The sequence below is a fragment of the Camelus dromedarius genome, chromosome X, assembly GCF_036321535.1.
Source record: "Camelus dromedarius isolate mCamDro1 chromosome X, mCamDro1.pat, whole genome shotgun sequence".
NCBI lineage: Eukaryota > Metazoa > Chordata > Mammalia > Artiodactyla > Camelidae > Camelus > Camelus dromedarius.
This window is the reverse complement of record NC_087472.1, coordinates 688,455-714,110: the sequence shown is the minus strand read 5'-3', so window position 1 is coordinate 714,110 and position 25,656 is coordinate 688,455. Positions and strand designations below refer to the sequence as shown.

General features: G+C 47.0%; 1 protein-coding gene across 2 annotated transcripts; it reads right to left on the bottom strand.

The window, feature by feature from the left end:
* Positions 1–580: 580 nt before the first annotated feature.
* MPP1 (MAGUK p55 scaffold protein 1) lies at positions 581–24,330 on the bottom strand. 2 transcript variants are annotated; one of them, XM_031445428.2, is made up of 12 exons: positions 24,099–24,330; positions 13,129–13,272; positions 12,906–12,984; positions 12,179–12,264; positions 9,162–9,230; positions 6,606–6,802; positions 5,239–5,345; positions 4,744–4,824; positions 4,262–4,342; positions 2,778–2,980; positions 2,564–2,638; positions 581–1,229 (listed from the first exon to the last, which is right to left on the bottom strand). In XM_031445428.2, exons 1-12 carry the CDS (start codon positions 24,198–24,200, stop codon positions 1,053–1,055), a joined length of 1,401 nt encoding a protein of 466 aa, XP_031301288.1. In that variant the 5' UTR covers positions 24,201–24,330; the 3' UTR covers positions 581–1,052. The 2 variants fall into 2 exon arrangements, with proteins under 2 accessions (XP_031301288.1, XP_064339205.1); XM_064483135.1 differs by lacking the exon at positions 24,099–24,330 and adding an exon at positions 23,821–24,091.
* Positions 24,331–25,656: the final 1,326 nt, after the last annotated feature.

Here is a 25,656-nt window from a genome sequence, read left to right as displayed (position 1 = left end):
TCAGGGACCTCCAGAGTAGCGGACGGCAGGCTGGCGCTGAGTGTGGGAGAGTGGGCCTGGGCGGAGGTGCCTGGAGTCCACGGCCCTTCGAGTGTCTGCAGACACATCTGGGTCAAACTTGTGCTGGCCAGCTGAGTGACAGGAAAGAAGGGGCTGGGTGAGAGAAAGGTGTAGGGTTGCTTCTAGTTTTTGGTGCCAAAAATGGAATATGAGCAGTTTCTGGGGGAGTCTCTGGACGCAGTGAGGAGAGGCTCATCACTGCTGCTGTTGCTCAGGAACCTGACTGTAAGTTTCCCCTGCTCTGCCACCAGTAAGTCTGAGTGGGACGTGAATCGTGTGCCTGTGGTGGGGTGCTCCCCTTCACCTTTGCTCCCGTGTGTGCATGTCCGTGTACATGTGCCTAGCCCAGCACACACCACCTGCATCCACATGGGAGTCTGACCTCTAGACAAGGTTGTTAAAAGCTTAAGGGAGACTTCTGAACCCAGGAGAGGCATCTGGCGTCCTCTGGAGCTGAAGCCAGCAACATTTCCCAGGGTCTTGGGGTGCAGGTGGAAACCCAGAGACGTACAAGGCCATCGGCATTTGAATACAGCAATGCTTTTATTGCTTTTGAGGGTTTCCCAGAGTAGACATCATTCTATTGCACAGCTGTTTCATTTGGCGTTTGAGAAAGTTGCGGTTAAAACTGCTTTCTTCAAAGCAAAGACAAATGTGATTAAAGGTAAAGGAGAGCAGGCCTTAGAGGGGCGGGGCCCATTACTTCCCTCCCCACGTGCACCATCTTTGATTAGCAGCTGCATTTGGATGGTACTTTTGGCCCCCAATTTCTAGAGATCCTTTTGAAATCCTAATTGATGGGGCCCATCAGGCAAATCAGAGCCCAGCCCTTCAGAAACTTGAACAAGACTGACGCCCACTGGCCTAATTAGGGTATTTGCAGAGAGCTGGAAGCTGACAGAACTAGCTGGGGCGAGCCTGTTGGTCTTAAAGCAAGAGGAATAGAACTCCATAAGCTGGAGGGTTGGATGGTAGTTCCGCCCTCTGCAGGCTTAGTAAACCCAGGAGACAGGCACCCACTGTGGAGAGCTGCACGCCTGGTTGAAGGCTTCTTGCAGGTTCTTAAGGGTTTCCTCGACGCCGTTATTGACGAGTGAGAGGTCGAAGTAGTGAGCATACTGGCTGCGGATGGCCTCCGAGTCCTTCTGCAGCTGCTGCAGGGCTTCGGTCTGCAAGGGGGAGGAAGAGCCGAGGATGGGAGCTACAGCGGGACAGACGAAGGGGGAGTAGTCTCGTGACTACTGCCTCGCTTTGAATCACCAGCTTCAAACCTTAAACCCTAACACCCCAGGGCAAAATGGTGTTCGGGCCTCAGCCACTGCCCCAGGCCTGGCAGAGCTGGGGGCACTGGCCTGAGCTGGTGGTAACGGGGGTCGACCCTGACCACAGGGCCTGAGCGGATAAAGGCCGGGGACCTGGAGGGAGGCGGCCCAGGGGCAAGGGCGCTCTCTGGCTTTTCCATCTGGGGCACTGGCTGAAAAAGATTTGCTAGTTTGGTTGCTGATGCTGAGGAAAGACACCCGGCCTCAAGAGTCACCCAAACAGGAGTTCAAGTCCTACTCATTCCGACCTGGGGTGAACCGTGTAATTCAAGCTTTAGTACTGTGCCTGACACTCTACTCTCAATGGAAGCAGCTGGGATTAGCAATACCACACGAACAACACAGACACAGAAACCTTAAACCCTGAAGACCTAGGATGTTAACACTAGGGCATGGAGAGGCAGTAGTTAAGACCAGTGCAGTTCTCGGAGGGTCTCCAACTAACCCGGCCAAACTGGTGGAAAACAATTTGTAACTGATACCACAAATGGCTACTTAACAGAGTTCCTAGAAATTAAGAGCAACCTGACAGAGAACTAAGGCAAAGACCTGACTAGGCAGTTCACAGAAGAGGTAATAGAAACGGCCCTTGGCAGTCTGACAGGCACTCAGCCACTTCAGTGCAATGAGGTTCCATTTCCCCTCCACTAGACTGGCCCAAAATGGGGCTGGATAACAGCTTTCCACCACCTCAGTAGCCATCAAGAAGGGAATGACGAAACCAAGCAATTCTGCTCTGTATGTGCCTCAGAGCCCATGCAGCCACTAAGAAGGACTGAGAAGGCCTCCATGTGCCGATCCGGGCTCATCTCCACTGCTCAGTGCAACAGCAAGTGCCTGGGGGGCGGGGAGGGCGTGCCACACCGCGTGCTGGGTTCAGCGTCGCCGCTTCCCGCACCTGTGCTTCTGCAACAATGGCTGTGTCTGACCTGCTTTGTCCCTGCTACCAAGCCCAGGCACCGGCCTAGCTAGTGGCTTAACAACTGTCTGCTGAGTGACCCGAACATGGCTTCTGGGCCTTGCAGGAAGGACAGCAGGGGCCAGGGAGCTGTCAGGAGATGGGGTCATAAGCTGCAGCCAGGCTTGGGTGACCACTCTGGCCCAGAACGGGGCGGGGGCTCCCAGTCTGCGTGGCCTGGAGTGTGAAGCCTGCCCACCCCGAACAACACCTTCATTCCCACCTGGGGGCCCTGGTCGGTCGGTGCGATAAACACGATGAAAGGTGAAAGTTCTGCCGTCCGAACAATCTTCAAGGTCTAGAAGAGGCAGCCGAGGAAGGAAGAAAGGAGGGGAAAACTGGAGTTAGCTGTCACCGTTTCTAGCGCTGCGCTCGCTCCAGGTCACTGGGGGCCGAGCATGAAGCCAGCCAGAGCTCCTCCTTTCCCGCCCACCCACCTGCGGCTCAATGTCGAGGATGGCGATCTTGTCCTGCTTGTGAATCTGCTGCACTGTTTCAAATTTGGTGCCAAACATGTTGCCGTGGTAGCTGCCAAACTCCAAGAACTCATTGGCAGAGATGCTCCTGGTCATCTCCTCGGTGGAGATGAAGTGGTACTCCTTCCCGTCCTCTTCACTCTTCTTGGGCAGCCGGCTTGTATCTGCGCGAGAACCCAAACCCCTGACCAACTTGGGGTCCCCACCATCCCCTCAGGCCTTGGACCCTTCGGGTGAGTGCAGGCAACGATGCAGACCCGGAGATCCCCTGGCCACTGAGAACACACTGAACCTTTGAGAGCCGACCCAGGGACGCTGGGGGTCAGAAATGAAGACATGACAGATCTACAGGGTCTAGTCAGGATTTCTTGGAAGTATATTTAAAGTCTACTTTTGGGGGGAGGGTATATGAGGGTCTAGCTCAGCAGTAGAGCAGATGCTTAGCCTGCATGAGGTCCTGGGTTCAATCCGTAGCACCTCCATTAAAAATAAATACATAAATAAACTTAATTACTACTCCCCCCAAAGAAAAGCTTAAAAAATAAATTATTAAAAAATTAAAAAAGAAAAGTCTCCTTTTCATACTTTGGAAAGAAGAGTACTTTGGTTTGGTTGAAGCTCATATTAATGAATGCTGAAATGTTCCAAAGTCACACCAGTTACTACTACTCGTATAAATGGTCCTGTGGGTAAACTGTGCTACAGATACTGTAGCTGAAACAAGCCTCCCCTGCGTCTCATCTCACTGAACGCATCGCCTCCCCTGTCTTCTGCACCGTCCACTTGTCTCCTCAGTCCGCAACTACCCACGCAGCTCTTTCTTTCCAACTTAAAACGACTCCTCTTTGACCTGTGTTATCCTCACCTCTCACCCTCTTTCTCTAACTCACTTCTCATGCCAACTTCTGTAGTTTTTTCTACTTCAGTTCTCACTGTGTCCCTGAAGGCAAAATGGAAAAGCAATGAATAAAAAAATACTAATATCAGGTTTTGATTCCAGTTTTCTACACGGATTCACTTCTGGGAATGGAAGTTATCGAAGCGCCCACCTGACCACCGGCCTGATTCTTCTCAGATCTAGAACAGCTGCCGCTTTGATTTAGGAAACATTTCACGAAAATGTAATTTCCTTCACCACTCAATGGACTGAGAGTGATTTAGGCACATTAAAAATGTTTATAGTATAAAGTAAAATGAAAAAAGTAATAGAAGTTTTAACAGTGTATTATTTGCTTAATTTTTAAAAGAATAAAAATGTTTACTACCGCTTGTTATGTAGACAAACAACATAGCTATTTTGTTAGTTGGAGTAATTATGGGTACAAATGTGGTTCTTTCCAAATTGTGTTTTGCTTTTACAATCAAACATTTAAATTAAAATCACAAACAGAAAGACTGCTAGGGTGTCTCAGGCAGGGAGTGGCACCCCCCCCCAAGCTACTCACACGGGGCGGGGTACGCGAACTTCTCTGGGTTCTGGCTGAGCAGGGCGTTCTTAATGTGGCTGCGGCCCACCCCGCTGGCTCCTGGGAGGGAGGGAAGAAAGGCTTGGAGAGAGAACACAGCAACTCATTCCATTTCCAAACGCTCAGAACACTTCTGAGGGCCCTATAGTGTGCTGACAAAGCTCTCTACCATATGCACTTTAAAAAAAAAAAGCACAGGACTGGAACATCCCTGCTGCCGGCCGGATGGACAGACAACCTAAAAGAATCAGTTGCTGAGAAACTCATCAGCTTTGCTCTCAGCTGTAAGGTGAACCCAGATGGGGCACTGTCTGCTCTACATGGAGGACCCAAGACACCTCATTTCTCTTTTTCTTTCCTTGTAACTGCCCCCCCCCCTTTTTTTTTGAGGGAAGGAAGGAAACTCAGAACAGAGATATCCTCTAACTGGCAAAGCAGCACAGAGGGGCAGTGAGAGGTACCGATCAGCACCAGGGTCTTCCTCTTGAACGCAGGGAGCCGGACAACTTCCTCGTAGGAAACAACATCCAACTGGTCAAAAACTAGAGACAAAGAGAGCCGAGTGACACTGATTCTCAAGCTGGGAACAGTGGGCCAGTCCAGGGACAGTTCTTGGACTTGAACGTTCTGGACCCCATGCCCTCCTCTTCCCTCTGCTCTCTTAGGCTCTTGGATGCTCCCCCCACCCCACCTGCCATGGGAGGGCAAGAACGAGGCCAGAATTCATTCTCAGTGAAACACACTGCCCTCTAGGGTGGCTGAGACCTGGCAGCTGCTAGTGCTGATGGCACTGATGTACTGAGAAGGGTCTGGAAGGCTGTGCAGTTGGCTACCCGCTTTGCACGTGCGGGCTCGGTCTCACCAACCGCACTTAATGTGATCAAGGGAACCCTGAGGAGGTGGCCTGCCTTCTGCGTGCTGGGTGCCCCCTGCGCCACCTGCCCTGGGCAGCTTACTTGAGCTGTGCTTGGCCAGGTACTTGTCTTTGTACTTCTTCTTCTTGCCGAAGGGACTGCAGCTCGGAGCTTCGCTAGGGGTGGACCGAGCCACACTTGCCACCCGCCTGGAAGGACAAGATGACCAAGGGTGTTGGGGGACACTCGGTGTCAAAGCCCCAGGGTCACCCCGACCCTCCGCCAGCTGCTCCCCCGCAGTCTCCCTGTTTCTCTGTCTCTTTCCATGTCCCTCTTGTAAGCCACTCTCTGTTGTCTCCTGCCTCACTCACGCCAATGCTCTTCCCTGTGCCAGTACTGAGCCCCCATCTCTCCTGACGCCGGCCCCCCTTCTCTCAGCCTGTCTCTATGTGTAGAAGGAAGGCCTAGACAGAGGGAGAAGGACCCAGCTGGAGTGGTGAGGGAGGACGTGATGAGGGTTCATGTGTCCAAGGCAAGGATGTCCGCAAAGTGCCTAAGACAGCGTCTGGAGCAGTGGCCCTCAGAAGGGACTTGGTCCCCTGTGTGCTGTGACTGCTGTGTGCTTCTCAGCAGATTCCAAACACAACCCTGAAACAACTCACTTTCTCTGGTCCAGTGGTTTTTGAATTCTGATGAGCCCACCTCACTATGAGAAATATACTGTACACTGCAAGCCTGTATTACACACTTGTACACCTATAATAACACACACATGCAACACTTTCATAATACAATACCATCTGTTACTACATGAAATAGATTCTAATACTTCTACTTTGCTGATTTCTATACAACACTTCCTGTTTATAAACTCCCTGTGCACTGGATCATCCCTGGAGATGAGGCCCAGAATCCTGGCTTAAAACTACAATACTGCTATGTGAAAAACCCCTTGAGGTTATAATCTTTACCCTGGAGTTATTTGGTAGAGGGCAGTCCAGCATTAGCTGTGAGACCACCTTGTCCGAGGGCCACCTGGTGTAACCTAGGCCTAAGTGAGCAATCTGAGTTGGGGACAGGGATTACTTTTCCTATACGCCAGGAATTTGCATAAAGAACACATATTTAAAATCTGACTGTCTTCTGCAGGACTCAGAAGATATCTTCCCAGGACACCAGTCTGGGAGGCAGGAGACCAGGGAGGGGGGGCTCCAGTCCCAGCGTGGTCACTTGCTCTACAACCAAAGGGAAAGCCTTCAGGGAAACAGAGGTCTGCAGATGAGCGAAGAGCTATTCCGGCACCTGTGCCTGCCAGTCAAGCTTCTGAACTCCTTGTTGCCCACCCCCTCCATGATGCCAGGTAGACGGAAACTAGATGTAAGATTACAGATTTCTGGAGCGAAGCAATTGTTTGTGCAGGCATGGGGCCCCATCCACACGCCAGTTCCGCCCGGACCTGGGCAGCTCACCATTCCTGCAGCTCGGGAGACGGGATCAGCCCTGCTGAGCCCCTGGAGGAGCCCTCCACCCGTCCCTGCCACCAGTTACTGTCATCCTTGTTGATGATCTGAATGATGTCCCCAGTAACAAACTTCAGTCCCGCCTCCTTGCAAGGGATCAAACTGTCCTTTTTGGGATCATAGTCAAACTGTGCTCTCATGAACATCTGCAAGAGAAGGCGGGGGGCGGGGGACAGCCTGACGTCCTGGGTTCAATCCCCAGGACCTCTGTTAAAAAATAAATAAATCTATCCCCCCCACAAAGTAACAATTAAATTAAAAATAAATAAATCAATAAAATTTTAAAAAAGAAGGCGGGGGACTGCAGCAGCAACTTCAAGAGAAATGCTAAGTAGAAAGTTCTGCTGTAAATAAGCAGGCTCTGGACCGACTGACTAAAGGCGGAGAGACAAGTGACTGCAGAGGGGGCAGCCCTGAAGTGCCTTTCTGGGTCAGCACGTTTGTGGTTATTGGGTCTGAGCTGTCAGGCTTGGAACACAAAGCAGCTACCATCTGAAATGCATGTGTTTACTGAGAAATCTTTTCACAAATACCATAAATAAACATAAATGTGCCTGAAGTCTTGAAACGTTGATATATGTTGACCCCACAATCTATTTCTACGCAGAAGTTGTCAGTTACAATACATGGATAAATGTCTTGACCATAGCATTATCCATAAAAGTGAAATATTGGAAACAATCTAATTTTCCAAGAATGGGGCATTAGTTAGGTACGGTTACCTACTGAATATATTACCATGCAACTATAAAAACCAATTTGTATAAGAATATTTAATGTCCTTGGAAAATGCTGCTGATACAATATTAAATGAGAATATCATTAAATAAAAACAATACCCTGTATGCTTGAAATAAAAAAAATGTGTTTACAGATAGAAAAAAATTGGGAGAAGTTATATCAGAATTTAACATCGGTTACCTCTGATAGGAAGATTACGGGTACAAATCCAACCCAAAGAAATAAAGAAAGGAATAATAAAGAGCAGAAAGCAATGAAATAGAAAACAGAGTTGAAAGGATCAACAAAGGTGACACTGGTTCTTTGAAGATTCATGAAATTAAGAGCCTTAGCAAGGCTGATTTTCAAACTAGAGAAGACACAATTTCCCATTAGAGATCAGGAGATACACTAGAGACATTTAAAAGGTTATAAGAAGATATGATAAACAGTTTCACACCAATATGTTTCATTAATCCCTTGAAAAACACAATTTACCAAAAATGAAACAATAAGAAATTGAAAATATGAACATTCGTGTATCTATGAAAGAACTTGAACCTGTTATTGAAAATCAACCTCCCCTGCCCCAAACACACACACAGGTCCTGACAGCTTCAATGGTAAATTTCTCCAAGCATTATCTGAAGAAATATAGCCAATATATAAAAATGAGCTTGCTGTGGGGTGGGGAGAGTACAGCTCAAGCAGTAGAGCACATGCTTAGCAAGAAACAAGGTCCTGGGTTCAATCCCCAGCATCTCCGTTATAAATAAATAAATAAACCAAATTACCTCCCTCCCCAACCCCCCAAAAATAAATGAAATAAAGTACATTTAAAAATAGAAAAATAAAAATGAGCTTACTTTCATTAATCACCAGATAAATGCAAATTAAAATCACAATATAATACCACCATCACAATGGCCAAAATGAGGGGAAAAAAACCCAGATAATTCTCAGTCCTGGTGTTAGAAGTCAGGGTTGGGGTGACTAGAAATGAGCACAGGGCTTTCTCAGGGTGCTGGGCACGTTCTGTCTCTTGAGCTGGCTGCTGGTCACATGGGTGTTCAGTTTGTGAAAATTCAACTAGTTTTATACTTACGATTTGTTGTGCTTTGTTGTATATATGCCCATATATAGCAAAATTTCAATTTAAAAAGTTTACTCAAAGAAAATTATAGCATCATACTATAATTAATCTGTGACAGAAACTTCAGAGTCATTTGTTTTTAAATCCCTTCTTCCACATTTACCCGCAAGGACCTGTTCAAGCTGTTTCTCTCCTTGCCACTGATGAGCTAACTGTGTATGAACTGGGTGTGTAGTCATCTCTCCTTATGGCACCCCCATTTTCTAGCAAAGTGACCTGTACATGGTAGACTCTCTTTACTTTGGCACTATTAATTACTGGGTTTATTTATTACTATTTAAAAAAACACTTGCCAATTTTCTTTGTGCAAACTTGTATCGCACAGATATTTCCTTTTCTGGTCCTTTGATGACTGGTGAGATTAGAGAATATTTGCTCCCTGGCCACTTGTATTTTTCCTCCTGTGAGTTAGGAAACTACCCTGTGCCTTTACATCCACTACAGACAGGCAAAGCACAGTCATGCCAGTGGTCAGAAACAAGGCCTGCCTGTTGGTAACGGATATTCAGATATTCATTTAGTTCAGAGGGTACCAGGCAGCTACACTTGCTGGGATATTTAGAATCACAGCATTGCAATCAAAGCCGGAAGAATCCAGCCATCCTCACGATAGAGAAAACAGAGCCACCTACCTGCAGTACAGGAAGACGGTTTTGCTGGTTGGGAATTACTTTCAATGAGATCATTCCTTTGGTTTCTTTCTATTAAAAAAGAAAAGGGAAATGAAACTAACTTGGGTGAGCTGGGGTTTCACTAGGTCAAGTGTTTTTCCCAATAGCTACCTTTACCGCACACTTTGAAATCTCATAGGACAGTACTTCGTTCAATGCAAAAGTGGCATGTGCCCCATAAACCAGCAGAATAACATGGAGATGTACAACGAACAAAGAAGAAAAGGTTAATGATTTTTCTTTCTCTCCACACTTGACCCAAAAGGTCCTGAGAAATACCTAAAACAAACCCTGGCACATACCTGTCTCCACACCAATGAAAACATTTACAAATATTGACACACGTATATACGTATTTGTATGTTTCTGTTTTTGTTGTTTGTTTTTACCAAAAATGAGATTATACAATATGCATTGCTCTGTAACTTGCTTTACCTGGTTTCCGTTACTTCATGGGTACAGTTCTAGACCAGCACATGGAGACCTCGCTCATTCTTGTTAATGGCTGTGGCTGGGTCCTACTTTATTCAGCCATCACCCCCATTATTGGGCTTGTCGATTGTTGCCGGTTTTTTATTTTTACTCCCATTTTCTGCAACAGACATCCTTGAACATATATCCTTCCATATCTGCATTTGATTGATATAGACTAGAACCCCATGATGGAAATGCAGAATCAAACGGTAAAACCGTTTTCATGGCTATCCCACGTTATTTTTCCAAAAGACTGTAGAAATTCCACCCTCATCAGCAATATATGAGCAGCCCTTTCCCCCAAATTCTTGCCAGAATTACATATATTTCATGGTTGCTTTATTTTGTAAATTTATTTCCGTAACCAAAGTTGAGCAGCTTTTCAAAAGCTCATTAGCTATATGCGTTTTCTTTTCTACCTTTTGTCTGGTTTTCTATTTGGTTGTTTGTCTTTTTATAATACAGTTTAGAAGCACTTTAATAACTTTTAGAGTTATTAACTGTCCACCTATTAGAGGCACAAGAAGTATTTTTCCAAGTCTATTGTTTATGAAATCTTTTGCCACATAACACACGTTAACTTTTACATAATTGATTATATTTGCATAAATTAAAAAGCAGCACAGATTTTGAATGTTCACATATTCAAAATGTTTGTTATGCAGTTGGTTGATGTCTTCTAAGATGCTTTTCACCTACCTGCTCTCCCTACAGTGTTTTCTAGTCTTTCCTTTATGGGAGGAGCTGGGTTGTTGGTCCTATAGAGTTTCTCACTGCTATCAGTCAGCAGTTGAATCAAGAAAAACGCTTAATCAGATTCATGTCCAATTTCAGAGGTGGTATCTTTTCTATACTTTTTTGTTTGACAGTAGCAGCTGTGGCTGCTCAATGCTCGGTCAATTACTTCCCCTCAGAGTTGCCAAATGGTGACAGTGCAACTCTATCAGCCCTTCACTTCTATAGACAAACCTTCCCCTAATTAACTCTCTGATTACCCAGCAGTAGAGTTCATCTATGGAAAAAAGGACAAACGCATCGTTTTTTATCTTGATTTACCAGTTTTCAAAGTAATGAACTGGTTCCCTCGCCGCCTCCAATTAGCTCATATATAAATGTGTAAATACACACACCCCATCACCACAAGTAACCTACTACAGAGTTTTCTTTTATAAACCCCTTTGCCTTCCACATTAATCTGCCATGGTCCTGTCCGTTTTTTTTTTTTTTTCCTAGTTTCTTAAGGTGGGAGCTGAGGCCAGTGATTAAAAATACCTTTCTCATTTTCTGATACAGGCATGCCTGCTTGAAACTTCCACTTGGCACTTCTCCAGTGATGTTCCATAAAATCTGACAGGCTTGGTTTCCATTTCTATTCACTTCAAGATATTTTCTAATTTTCTTTGTGATTTCTTCTGTGGCCTGTGAGTCATTCAGAAGTGTGCTAATTTCCAAATATTTAGAGATTTCCAGACATCTTTCTGGTTTTGGTTTCTAATTTCATTTCATTGTAGGTGGACAATACACTTTTGTATGATTTGGGTCCTTTAAATATGTTGAAGCTCATTTGATGGTCTATCCTGGAGAATGTGGCATGTCTGTTAGCTCAAATTGGTTTATAATGCTGTTTGCATCCTCTAGACCCTCACTGATTTTCTGGCTAATTGTTTTGTCAGTTATTATAAGAGGGATATCAAATCTCGGATTATAACTGTGGATTTGTCTTTTTCTCCTTCCAGTCCTATCAGTTTTTGTTTCGAGTATTTTGAATACTTCAAGTATTTGTCCACTCATTAGGTGCATGGACACTGAGGATTTGAGGTGCTCCAGGAAGTAGGGTAAATCTGGTCCCCGTTCCTTCATCTGGGTCAGACACAAGGTCTATCCTTAAACAGGTTCCTCATCTCTGTCCCAAGCGAACAACCACAGTCTGGTTGAAATTACACTTTTCCCCAAGTTGTTGAGTGCCTGAGGTGTGGTTCCTACTGGTGGTGGCCAATGACCCCCAAGCACTGCATGGTGTCTTGTCATGCTGTGGTGACAGGAGTGGTCTCTGGTGTGCTCGGGGCGGGGGGTGGGGGTGGAGACGGTGCTTGACAAAGATCAAGTGAATTTAAAGAGCACATTCAACTTTTGCATCCACTCTTCATAGCAGATCCAGGACGTGAGAAGAGCAATTACTCTCATCTTCCCCCTTACAGGTGCCTTAGAGAAGTTAATTCTTGGGGGTGGAATAAAAGGAGCGCAGGGATTCAGGGCTGCCACTCAAGACTGGGGCTGTCTGCCACCCAGTCTGATGTTCTTTCTAGATAAACACTGCAGGTTATTTGCCTTCTATCAGAAGTTTGCTAAATGAAAACAGAGAGCTGTCATTTCTTGCCCAGAACAAGGACCAACAGTGGTTAAGAGTCCCTTCAATGAGGCAGAAACCCTGTGACGGAAAATGAGGCCCATGACACCAATGCGGGGCCACACTTCATGGAGATAATGGCATCGCGAATACCCACCATTGCCTTCTGCAGCTGATCTACCGAGTGATTAGTCACGTTTGTGCCATTGATTTCTAGGATCTCATCCCCGACGTGAAGGGAGCCTAGCACAAAATGAAAAGTCAGTCCCCAGCAGAACAGATGTTCAAACAAGAGCTGCCAATGAGACGCGAGACGCCACAGACAGACTGTGTCAGACACAGAAGACTGAAAACATTCAACCCTGAGAGATGCGAATGTTCTTTAGACTGCCTCCAGGGACGTATCGAGGCAAGCACTTGACCGTTTACCTAAAACCGCCAAATGCTACCATGTGGTAAAGTTAATCAGCGCTTAAGATTCTCTGTGAAGAGTGGTTATGAACATCTGTGCCGCCCTAGACACCAAACAAGCGCTGTCACTAAAGGATGCCTCTGAAAACTGATGGCGGCTTCACATCAAGGAGATACAACATCTACTTGGCATCATTTATTTGACAAGTATTATCTCAGTTTAACTGTTAGCCCCAGGAGGCAGAGACAGTCTGCTTTCTTCACTGCTATGTATTCTAGGTCTATTGCAAGGGGCTTAACTAATTAGAGGGAGAGCTGGCACCACTGGGCAAGCACACAAAGATGTCACCACACAACTATTCTAAAGAGCCAGTTATGATGCCACAACAAAATCTCTTGGCACAGACACAAACACACTCCCGGGGAGTAACCAGCTCATCACTGAACGAGGGCCGAGGAGCCCAGCTGAGTACCTTGTCTGTGAATCATGCCACCGTGCAGAATCCGTGCCACCGTGCACGACTGCCTCTCATTCAGCTTCAGGGTGATGCCCTGAAATGAAGCAGTGACATGGTCAGCTTTATTTTAAGGTGATTTATTGGGAGAAATGTTTTTCATCTCTACCCAAGGTGCTGCTCTGAGGAGGAGCTGGGCCTAGCGGCACCTGGCGTGCGGGGAGAACAGGACAAGGATTACCATGGGCTCCTCCGTGACCTTCTCGAACTGTATGAGTCGCACCTTCCGCACCTCCTGGCCCTTGGCCTGGGCTGGGCTCCCGGGGGCCGCAGAGCCATTGGTGCACGTGTCCTCAGTCACAGCATTCAACTGGGGCGATGCGGCCTATTGGGTCAAAACAACAGAGTGGTGTGTGAAGTGGGCAGCACTCTGAAACCCCCAAAGGCTCTGCAAAGCAATGCTTATTCCTGTGGTAGCCAGTTTCACTCACCCACCACCCCTCCCACCCCTCCCACTGCCCCAATGTGACACACCCACTGTGACTCCTTTACCCAGATCTCCAAGACAGCAAAGCTAGATGAATGACACTAAGAGATGGAAAGACGTCTTTATCATAAATTGGAGGTAATTTCAGGCACCGGAGTGCTGATGGGAGGATGGTCTTTGTAATCAGTGGTGCTGGATCGATCCCATATGGGAAAATGAATGTGGATTCCACGTCATTTTATACACAAAGCCCAAAGGTGAAAAGTGATCCGACCAAACTTTAAGACAGTGTAAGCTTGGAGTAGGCAGAAATGTCTTATACATGATATAAAGGATCCAAACCATAAAATGAAAACTGAAAGCATAAGTACTTCAAAGTAAGAACATCTGTTCATCAAGAAAGGCCACTGAGCGAGGCGCCGGCTTAGGAAACAGAGGAGTGATGACCATCAAAGCGAACAATTGATTTCATCCAAACTGAAAGCTACTCACCAAAGACACTTAAGAAACCAGAAAGGCATGGCCCAGCCTGAGAATAAAAGTTTGTGATTCTTCCATCTGACAAAGACTGATATCCAGAACGTCCAGAGAACTCTTAGAACTCAGTAACAGGATGACATGTAATGAAAAGCTGGACAAAGATTTGAACAGACTGTTCACTAATGAAGATGTGAACAGCCAATAAGCACCTGACAAAATGCTCAACATCACTGTAATTAGGGAAACACAAGGTAAAACCACAGGATACCACAGCACCCCACGAGGAAGGCTAAAATGAAAAAGGCAGGTGCTGGGAACTCTCATCCACTGCTGTGGGAATGCTTGGCAATTTCTTATATAACGTTAAACACACATGTGCCTAGTCTCACTCCTAGAGAGAAAGGAGAACACGTGCCCACGAAGAGGCTCATACATGAATGTTTATACCAGTTTTATTCTTGGTAGCTGAAAGCAGAAACAGGTGTCCAGGTGTCCACTCACAGGAGAGCAAATAAACTACTTGTCACACATCCACATAATGGAATAGTGCTCAGCAGTAAAAGGACCAAACTGCCGGTACAAGTTCCCATGCGGATGGACCTCAAAAGCGCGATGTTGCGTGGAAGAAGCTCTACGCAAAAGAGTAGCTACTACAATGGTCCCATTTCTGATGTTTTAGAACAAGCAAAAGTACAGTAAAAAAAATGTAAACCACTGCTTGCGTCTGGTGGGACGCTGGTAATGTTCCATACTGTGACAAGGGTTTTGGTTCAGGGGTGCATGCAGTGTTCAAACTCACCTAGTGCATTTCACTGTATGTAAATTTAACCACAAAATTAGGAAAAAGAAACGTAAAGAAATACTGAGCTCTAGCCAATGGTATGCATGCTGAAGCCTTCAGAGGTGAAGCAGTCTCATGTTTGCAACTTATTTTGAAATGCAAAAAAAAGATAAATAGACAGATGGTTTTGGGATAGATAGGTGCTAAAGCAAACATAGCAAAATGTTAAGTGTGGAAAATAGGAGGCATGGTTAATGGAAGTTACTATAAAATTCTTTCATCTTTCAGTGAGTTTAAAAACTTTCAAATGAAACACTGTAGAGAAATGGCATTAAGAGCCTGAAATGGGGGAGGGAATAGCTCAGGCAGTAGAGCGCATGCTTAGCCTGCACAAGGTCCTGGGTTCAATCCCCAGTCCCGCCTCTAAAAATAAATAAATCTAGTAACTTCCCTGCAAGAAAATAAAATACTAAAAAAAAAAGAGGGGGAAAGGGCCATGGAGCGGGTAACTAGAACCCTCATGCCCAGCAGGTAAGAGCATGAACTGCGGAAATCATGTGCACCAAGGGATTTACTGTTATACAGTGTAAGTGTTGAGCCATTTGAGCGTAATCTGAGGACAACTTCTATGTGTTTCCAAGAAGAAAAGCACTCTCAAAAGTGAAAATTGAGCATTACTATGATACCATCATCTGGTCCTCAGTTCATACTCAAATTTCATCATCTGTGCCAATCATCATGTACCTCGTCCAGGCTCCAATAAGGAGCATGCAGTATGCTCAGTTTTCACATCTCTCTAATCTCCACCAGTGTGCACAAGTTCCTCAGGCTCTCTCTGTCTTCCATGACCTTGTCATCTTTGAAGAGGCCAGGCCTATAGTTTTGTACGTGGTCAACTTGAGTTTGTCTGATGGTTTCTTGTGATTAGATTAAGGTTATGGCTTTTTGGCGGGGATCCCATGGAAGTGGTGTTGTGCCCTTCTCAGAGCAACACTACTCTGAAAAGCCCAAACCTGGAGCACCTCCCAAATCCATCAACAGTATGAGGAACAAATGGAGTAATCGCACAGATGACCACTCTCTTCTCCTTCTCAGTCTCCTTTGCTGGTTCTTTCTCATCTTTCTCATCTATGGCTGCTGAAGTAGCGCAGGTCTTAGACAAGGCCCGTAGAAACTTCTCAAAGTGCCCACTGGCCACTCCTGATAAAATAGTAAATCAAAAACAGTATGGAAGAGGAACAAATCCAAGCAAAGGAGACTGAGAAGGAGTGATCATCCGTGAGATTACTCCAAACTCAGCATCTGAGTACAAGCTGAAAATGGATGGCAGCTGCAATACAGCCACCCCCAGGGGTGCCCCTTACAGACAGAGTGGAGGGAAGACATTCCCAGTGGGTGGGGCATGAGTGGTGCACCTTGTGGAGAAATCTCTGTCTGTCTGTGTGTCCATCTATCTAGATCTATATTCATTCACTCATTCACTTGTTCCTGGGCAGCGCCCAGTGGCCTACCCAAGGGCCTAGAGAGAAAAGGACTGGAAGATCAGAGGCAAGGATGGGAGAGGCCTGCGGATGGATACATGTCTCATAAGATAAGGGTGCTCCTTACAAAATAATATACAATGGCACTTTAATTTGAATGGACTTTCATCCTGATAACACGGTGACATTTGAAGTTGTGTTGGTTACTAGGCATCTTCAGATGAGGGAAGTGGTGAGAAAGAGAAACCGCCTTGGCTAGCAGCTAGAACTGCAAAGAAGTCACATGATGCCGAATTGTGTGACAAAGGGCTGTATTTAGAAAGCTGACTTATGACACCAGGGGGCACAGAACTTGCAGGCACTCTACATTAGATGAGCCAGTCAGCCCGTGAACACTGCACCTGCGGGCCTGCGCAGGGCTTCAGGTTGGCAGCTCACAACCTGCGCGTACTCTGGGCCCTGCTTAAATGAGAGCAAAGCGGGCAGGGAGATAGACAGCCCCCCACACAAAAAAGGAAGTCATCGGGGGTGAGAGATTTCAGAGTTTCTCGACTCAGAAGTCTCAACACAGAGAAAGAAATGAGGCTTGGGGTGAAACGCTCTCCCAAAAAGCTGCCAATCCAATCTTCAGCTCCACTGTCAAGGCAGAAAGAAGGGCCAGGCCAGGGCCATGTGGCCCAGAACTTCCCCAGCAGACTTCTGTTCATGTCTCCTGAGCAGACGTGCAAGCATGACCAGGAGAAGTGGGATAAAGCTGCTGGGTCGGCAGCCAGTCACAATAATGTAAAACGCATTTATAGTATGGTTTTCCCTTTTCAGAATCTGCCTCTAGCGAATCACCGAACAATTACAGGTAAAGGACAGGTGGTACACGTGCACACCCTGACAACACTAAGTCGCACACACGTGATGGGGGTTGGAAGGAAAACAGAAACGAAGGGAAGAGGCTCCTGATCGTGTGACTATAGCAAGAGGGAGAATAAATGAAGGAACAAGTGTCTAATTTAAAGTTCTAATGGTAGCCAAAAAAGCAGAAGTGACAAAGTAATGTCTCCCTGATCTGTTTTACTTTGGCTACACACTTGTTTTGTTTAGTGACAATCAGGAGATTCCGACTGCCCTTTAAAATCTCAGAAGACCTGGCCGTGGGACACTTCTGACTCGCCTGCACCTGAGATGTGATTCCTCACACACAAGTGGTTCCACTTGCCTGAGCCCTGGAGGGTATGTTAAAAGCACCTCTGGACGACGTGTACATGATGGAAAGGCACAGGCCCTTGAGTAGTGAAAAGAATTTTGAAAAGGAAGAAAGTGGAAGGGCAAAGACATGAGCATATATTTCAGTAAGGAGGATATGAAAGTGGGGGAGGTAACAGCTCAGGGGCGGAGTGCGCGCTTAGTGTGCACGAGGTCCCGGGCCCAATCCCCAGTCCCTCCTCTATAAGTAAATAAATAAACCTAAATGCCCCCCCCCAAAAAAGAAGAGGCTATGAGGAAGGATGGCAAATGAGGCTATGAAGAGGTGTTCAGTACCGTTACGTATCAGGGAGAGATGATACAGCCATTCAGGAAGGGAGTTGGGCACTTTCTTAAAAAAAAAAAACCTAAACAACTACTTTACATCCCAGCCACAGCACAACAGAAGTGTTCATGCAAAACCTGTGCATCAAGGTTCGTAACGCTTTAATCCATTACTAAAACTGGGAAACAACCAGGACGGCCTATAGTAGGTGAGCAGTTCAAAAGACTATGGTACATCCTCACTACGGGCCATTTCCCAGCAATAAAAAGACTGCGTACTCTGTGACTGTAGTCATATAACATTCTTGAGATGCCAAAATTATAGAGCTAGAGACCAGGGCTCAGAGACAGTCGGGAGTAGGGGAGACAGAACTGTAACGCACTGGGGAGGTATTTGTGGTGATGGAGCAGTTCTACATCCTGACTGTGGTAGTAGATCTTGTCTGGTACCAAAGAATGGTATGGGAACTACAGATCCTTGAGAAATATGCATTGTGCAGGTTCAGTTCCCATACTGTGAGATTCCCATTCCTACTCTGGGATGGGAAAGTGAGAGGCCACGATACACAGTGATCAAAGCACTGCCGATGGTGACCTGGAACTCTTCAAAGCTACGTAGCTACTGCCACAGATCCATTTAAAGAGCCTGAGATCAAATCTCTCTTTAAGCAGATTCAAGAAAACAGGAGACAAAGCAGCACTAACTTGGAAAGAAGAAATCTTTTTCTCAAATGAACCATCTGTACTATTGTATGCTTTTCCTGTGGATGTGTAGTATAGGTTGAATGTATGGAATGAGGAATTGAAGGATCACCGACTGAATGATTGCTGTGAATAAATGATGAACTCAAATCTCAAGTTTCTTGCCTCAAAGCATGAAATAGAAGTGAGGACTTTCCTTGATCCTCGCTGACCAGTGTCTTTTTACTAGTAATTGTGGGGCTGAGAAAGCTGAAAAACAAACTCAGAAATGAATTCTACAGGTTTATCAGCAACTATCATTGAAGCGTGTTAGCAACGACAGCAGAGTCTACAGGTGGCCATAAAGTCTGGAAATGTGGATCATATTATTTTATCACGTGCTGTAATGTATCACTGATGAACCGTTTGTGATGATTTACCTGTGACCCAGCCTGGGCGGACCCCTGCCTGACGTTCTAAACAGTGACAGCTCGGGAAGTCTTAGTTCACAGAAAACAAAATGCCCTTTGAAAGGAGGAGAAGCCTACGTGATGGTGTGCTTGGAACAGGCAGATATTCGTCTTATTCAGCTTTATTACAGAGATGACTTTTCACATGTCAGCCTTTAAATTAAGGACTCAGCAAAGCTCACCAGAGGCAGGGCACATTCCATCCAGAAAAGTTCAGAGTTGCGATCGCAAAGGCTGGTCTTTTAAATGTGCTTATCCATCAAGATGTTCCCGTTCTGATGACTAAAAGCCACAATCACACTTAGCCAGAGGTTGCGAATGGTGACTAAGATCAACGGACACCTCAGATGTGGGAACGAAAGGACAGACACAGGGTAAAGGTGATTCCTCAGTTCAGCCTGCGGCTCTGGGCCCACACAAAGTGCACGAGATCCCAGCATCATCAAGTTTGTCAAGTCATGGTCTGAGGAGGAACCACTCAATCATTCATTTACACAGCAGAGAGGACATATGGGAAATACAGCCTCCATCAAGCTTAAGGTGGTCATAGAACACAGACTGGGGGAACAGCTTTCCTCGAAATAAGCAAACAGAGCCTCACAGGGGGACGGGGAAGCAGGGAGGAATCGGGCTGCAGACACAAGTTGGCCCCAGGCCGTCCTACTGCTCAGAGGCCCAGACCAAGAAGAACAGGGAAGGTCATGACTTTGCCCCAGGGTCTACCTGCTCATCTGGTCATGGGGCCCCTGCACTCCTCTGTTTTCTTGTTTCCACAGCTGCTAATACCTTCCAACGTGCTCTAAAGATACGTATCTGTGTATTCCCTTTACTTTGTCTTCCCAGGCTGGAGCCGGTTTCTGAGTCCTCCCCACCACCAAGCGACTCGGAAGCGACATGAGCGATATGAGCGACATGAGCGATGGTGGACGAGCAATGGACGTGAAAGGTAGCAGACTGCACTCGGCCGAGTTCCCCACCAGGGACTGGGCAGGACAGGAGGGGCTCTGGTGGAAGATGGCTGCCCTTTGCTCTGCAGCCTCCTGGCCTTTAATCACACGAACTGCCGGAGTGGCCACGCCTCCTGCTCTGAAAGCCCTTCTGAGGAAACATCTGCAGGTTTCAAAGGGCAGGCGCAGTCGCTAAAAGTAAGCTGGTATTAAAAAGAGATGGCAAACTTGGCTGAGGTGGGGTGGTGGTGAGGGGGGTAAACCAAGCAGGGGCGACTAAAAAGTTGGCTTCTCATCCAATCGGATGAAGAGCCAGTGACAGCGAACACAGCTAAGAACAAATGCTCGCCCAGCCCACCATGAGGCTCTCTGCCAACTGCTTCTCCGCGGAGGCTCAGAAGGCCCAGGCCAGGGCAGGGTATAGTTCAAGTGGTAGAGTGCATGTTTAGTATGCACAAGGTCCTGGGTTCAATTCCCAGTACCTCCTCTAAAAAAAATCATAAATAAATAAATAAACCTAATTACCTCCCCCACCAAAAAAAAAAATTAAAAAAAAAAACACAAACAAACAAGGCCCAGGCCAAGGAGGCAAGTGATCACTGGACAGGGCAGACCCTGGGACCTGCCCAGCCACAGCTGCCAGCCTCCCACAGACCTAGGCCTGGTCAAGATCATATTCTGCTTTGTGGAAAAAAACAAAAAAACAAGAAAAAGTGCGAGAAAACCAAGTGTGCTGAAGGTATTAGAAACAGGTTAGCACTGTTTAACCACAAATGACAAGAGCTGGGGGACAGAGCTGGGGGGAGAGGAAGGCCTAAGAGTCAGGATTTTCTGGCAAGAACTGTCTTCAAATCACAATGAACTAGGCAGATAAAGCAGCACAGGGCACCTGTCCAGAAAAGGCAAAAACCGACACAGCTGGGGCTGCGACATCACAGCTCTGAACTGCATGGCTCCAGTTACAGTCGGATTTGTTCCCTAGCAAATATTACAGCCCCGCACGGCCCACAGTGGGCTGATTCCATGGACGCGGAATCGAGGTGACAGGTGAACCGTGGTTCCGAAAGAATGGCCAACTACCAGTTATATGGAGTGGCCAACCACCTGGAGGATCGCTCTCCCAACTTGGCTCCAGGGTCAACTGTCTGTATTTTGCTTATGTATATTTCTCTATATGAAGGGACAAAGTGAAGAATCCGCAAAGAAAATTCCATGTTACAAAACCTGTACTCTGGTTCCCTAATTCAGAGCTTTTCTTCCTGTTCCCCACCCTGGGGTCACTTCCCCTCCTCCCAGACTCCTTCTTTTTTAGCAACAGTGCAAGATTTGAGCAACTCACAGATTAGGGGAAAAATCTCTGCCATCAGAGAAATGTCAACTGATTCTATCTCCCTTGCCCCAGGGGACAAGACCTTGTCAGCCCAGAATCTTTGCACATGGAGGTCCCTTGCCCTGGACCTCTGTTTGCCAATTACATCCTGAACACCCCAAGAGTCAGGCTCCAACACCTTATTCCCTTCCTGGTCCCGGCACCAGGCCTGGGCACAGCAGGCAATGACAATGCTGCATCAGAATGAGTGACTAGCAGTGTGCAGTCATGTGGCATCTGACGGCCTAAGAGCCAACAGACAGGTCTTAGTGGAAACTCACCTGGAGCCTGACTTAGATCTTAGGTCATTCTCGATGTGGGATAGGCCCATGTGAATTTTCAGGGACTGTCAACCTATTGCTTCCGGTCATGGGAAAAGTGCTACTTCAAGTAGGACTGAAGAGAAAAGCATTATTAGGAATTTTACAACCAATTTTATGTGCACTAATGGATTGCTATAAATAATAAGGACAGAGATGCGGGAATTTATAGCTCGGGGTAGAGCGCGTGCTTAGCATGCACAAGGTCCTGGGTTCAATCCCAGCACCTCCATTAATAAAAATAAATAAATAAACCTAATTGCCTCCCCCTACAACACACAAAAAGAAGGCCAGAGACAGCTTATAAAATCAGTTTCCCCAAGGTAGAAAATGTATATTTAAATACAGGAGGCAGGATATAGTTCAAACTTACTGCAAAATTATCTTTTGACAATGCTTTTTCAATAGTAAATGTGGGCTACGATCAGAAGTGAAACTTTGGGTTTTGAGTCCTTAGAACTGTTGTAGAAAGCAACACCCCCTAAATGAAGCAACATAAGTTTATGAATTCCTCTCAAGCCAGTGACTTCCTTAGAAGTTTTCCTGGTTCTTGCCTGTCCAGGAAAACATGCTGACTGCTACTGGACAGGCAGGTCTCAGGGGGTCAAGCAATCTCTCACCCTGTGGAAGTTTAGCAAGTTTTCTTCTTATTCATATCCTTACATACAGCCAAACCAACTGCCTAACCAGTAGGCTGTCTCCAACGTTCCAGGACAAACTCACAGCTCCACAGGGCCTCTCTTCAAAAATGCACACAGTCTCTCAAGCCTACTCACAAGGAGCAGACAGCTTTACTTGAGGTCTGGGTGCTGAGGCTCAGGTTGTGCTGAGCGCAGGGGCCAGGCAGAAAAGACTGCACACTGTTGGATTCCATCTAGAAGACAGTCTGAAAAAGACCAAGTTTCATGTTTCCCAGATGTTTTCAGGGTGGTTTCCAGGTTTCCAGGGGTGGAAGGAATAACTCTAATAAAGGACCACAAGGGAACTTTCTGGAGTGATGCAAATGTTCTACATTATGATTATGCTTATGATTACATGATTGTATGCATCTGTCAAGTTTCATGGAGCTGTACAATCAAATTTGTGAATTATATATCTGCTAAGTATACCTCAATGAAGTTGCTAAAAGTAAACTTCAGAAAGTTTTTTTTTTGAAAAAGTTAAGACTCAGCCAAGTGAGCTGACTGTGAGGAATCAAAAAAAAAAAAAAAATCAGGGCTAGGGGAGGGTCTAGCTCAGTGGTCGAGTGCATGTTTAGCATGCATGAGGTCCTGAGTTCAATCCCCAGTACCTCCATAAAAAAAATCACATGTCCAAGCTCATGAGGTAGCAGGTAGTTTTAGACCCTGATTTCCTCCTAGTGCACATTTTACCGCATAACTTCTAATTTTGTCTTGTTATCTGAACAACCATAGTGTCTTCACCACCTGTTCCCCTTCTGCCACTCCTTTAAGCCTAGACTACTGCAGTCTTGATTTGAAATGACAGGCAGGTTTGCAGGGTGCACTCTGACTGCAGTGGAAAGGAGAGACGATGTGGCGAAGCAGACAGCACACTGAGCTTTAGCGCTGCAGATACAAGCTCTGGCCTGGGTTCTGACGCTTATCGTTTCAGAATCCCCAGCTCTACAGTCTGCTTTACCTCACGGGTCTTCAGTTTTCTCATCTGTGAAAGTGGAAGATTTTGCTGAATCTCTAATGTCCACCTCTCCAGTCACTTATCAATTTAGCAAACATGTCTGAGGACCCACTTACTAGGCTTTTAAAATGTAAAAAGTGAGGGTGAAACAGCTGTGCCGTGGAAGACCTTGCAGTTTAGGAAAGAGATCCAGTCTGTGAGCTCTGAGGCTGGGTTATCTCAGGCAACACAGCTTCTGCCTGCCTCTCTCTGTTTCTTTGTCTCTGTGGACATTTACTCTTGGGGCCTGGCCACCGTGACAGGGAAGGCTGGGGTACATGGGGGGCCGCCAGCCTGTGCCGTGGCTGATGGCTCCAATTGGGAGATGGCCTCAGCGTTTAGAGGAGTGAGTGCGGAAGCATTTGCTGGCAGTGCCTGGGTGGGAGAGGCCCTGAGTGACAACCTTACCTTGCTGGGTCCACGCCACACCCAGAAGTCTGAGAGATAACAAGAAAATGATCACCCTCCCTTCCAGGCATCCTTGGGGACAGAGGTTAGCAGTACTTACTGGCCATCACAGGAATCTGGAGGGCAGAATTACCTCTGCAATGATCCTCTGCTCACAAATTGCCACGGACCACCCATCTGCACCCTAGTACCCGGGGCCCTGCCTAAATGCAGAGGGACAATGAGTGAGCACTTTTGAGGCAGGCTCGGCTTTTACCAGCCTTTCCGCTGACAGAAAAACAAGCATTTCGACAACAACCAAGCAGACTCACTCTTGGATCCGTTCCTTCAAGTCTTTCTGTTACCCTACTTCCGTCCATGAAGAAGTTTTCGTTGACCTTAATCAGCGCCCTGGCCTCTCCAGATTCCCATCTGGAAGTGCGACGAGGGGCGACGACCCGAAGTCCCGCACGAACCCCGCTGGCCGCCGCGGCGGCCGAACCCCCGAGGAGAGGGCCGCAGACGGGGCAGGTACCGCGGCGGGCGGCGCGGCCTAGAGACGAGTACGCGCCCCGCTCTCCGCGCCAGGGAGACCCGCGGGGCCGCTCACCTCGGGCCGGCTGCGCTTCTGCAGCAAGTGCTCCAGGTAGAGGTCGGAGAGCGCCGTGCGCATGCTGCCCCCGCCCTCGCCCTCGCTCGCCTTGAGCGTCATCTTGCCGGAGCCGGGACGTGGGGACGCGGGGACGCGGGGCCCGGCAGAGTCTGGAGTGCAAGAGCTCGGGGCCTGCGGCGCGGAGGCAGCAGAGGCGGCGGGGACGCGGCGCGGCCGGGCCCGTCACCACCCCGCAGGCGGCGCGCCGGGCGGGAGGAGCTCCGCGCACGCCCACGCCCCGCCCCCGACCCGCCCCCGACCCGCCCACGCCGGACCCCTGAGCGCCGGAAGGAGGCGCCGCTCTTGCTGAGGGCCCTGGGGCTGAATCCCACAGGGGCGCTTAGGAATGAGGCCGCCCCCGAACCGCAGAGGCCCCCAGACTCGCGCTGTATGAACACCCGACGCACAGCCTGGCCGAATTCGGGGGGATGCTGGGAAGCATCCGAGGGCTGCGACGGCCGTCCCTGCAACTCCAGGCTCTACCCATAAATCGATGCGGGCGCAGGACGTTGAGAAAGTACCTCTTAGCGCCTGTGCTGCTGGTACCCTGTCATTTACATGGCTGTCTGCAGTTCAGCGATGGAAGACCTGATTGCCTCCAACAGCAAACTGGTTTTACTCGTCTTAGGATACATCTCCTACTGTGAATGCCACCAAAAATTGATGGATCAGTGGAAGCAAAGGGAGCCAACATTCTTTAATATCCTAGCTCCTTCGTGGCGTTAAAACAGCGGCCTAAATGACGAAACACTTTATGAACAAAACAAACATCTACTGGCTTACACAGCTCAGGTCTGCCGACCATCTGTGCACATCTTTACCTGATAAAGGCCTTGTCCCCTTGACCCCAAGCGAGTAACCTCACAGTATTATAAGCACTTCATCACTTTATGTAATCTTATTCGCACCTTCCAGTACCTCACAGCCAACGGGAAAATCCAAGAGCAAGAGTTTGGAGCCAGATCTCCCAGTTTTCTTGCTAAGACGCTGAGCTCACATGATTGATGGCTCCCATGCCCAAGAACATTGCTCCTGGGAGTACAAATTGGTAGTATTATTGAGGAAAACAGGTTTTCATTATCTCTGAAAATTGAGCATGCATCTACCCTCGGAGCCACCAATTTCAGTCCTAGGTATATGTATCAATGCAATTCCAATGAAAAATTTCAACAGATAGGTTTTGTGACACTTGACAATCTAAAATCTCAGCAAATATGTTTTGTGAAACTGGGTAATTGAATTTTAAAATGTATGTGGAGTTGTAAAGAACAAGAATAGCCAAAGCATTCTAGAAGAACGATGTGGGGGGGGGATTTGTCTTCTAGATAGCAAGACCTATAATATGTATATATATTATATATTATATATATGACTCAGCCATAAAAAGAGTGAAAAAGAATGAAATAATGCCATTTGCAGCAACATGGATAGACCTAGAGATTATCATACTAGGTGAAGTAAGTCAGACAGAGGACAAATATCTTATAATATCACCTATGTGTGGAATCTGAAAAAA

Coding starts and splice junctions, on each gene's coding strand:
- MPP1 (XM_031445428.2), bottom strand. CDS start 24,200: ATGACGCTCAAGGCGAGCGAGGGCGAGGGCGGGGGCAGCATGCGCACG. Junction 2,639..2,777: donor TCCTCGACATTGAGCCGCAG/GTGGGTGGGCGG, acceptor TGCCTCTTCTAG/ACCTTGAAGATTGTTCGGAC. Junction 1,230..2,563: donor CGACCGACCAGGGCCCCCAG/GTGGGAATGAAG, acceptor TCCCCCTTGCAG/ACCGAAGCCCTGCAGCAGCT.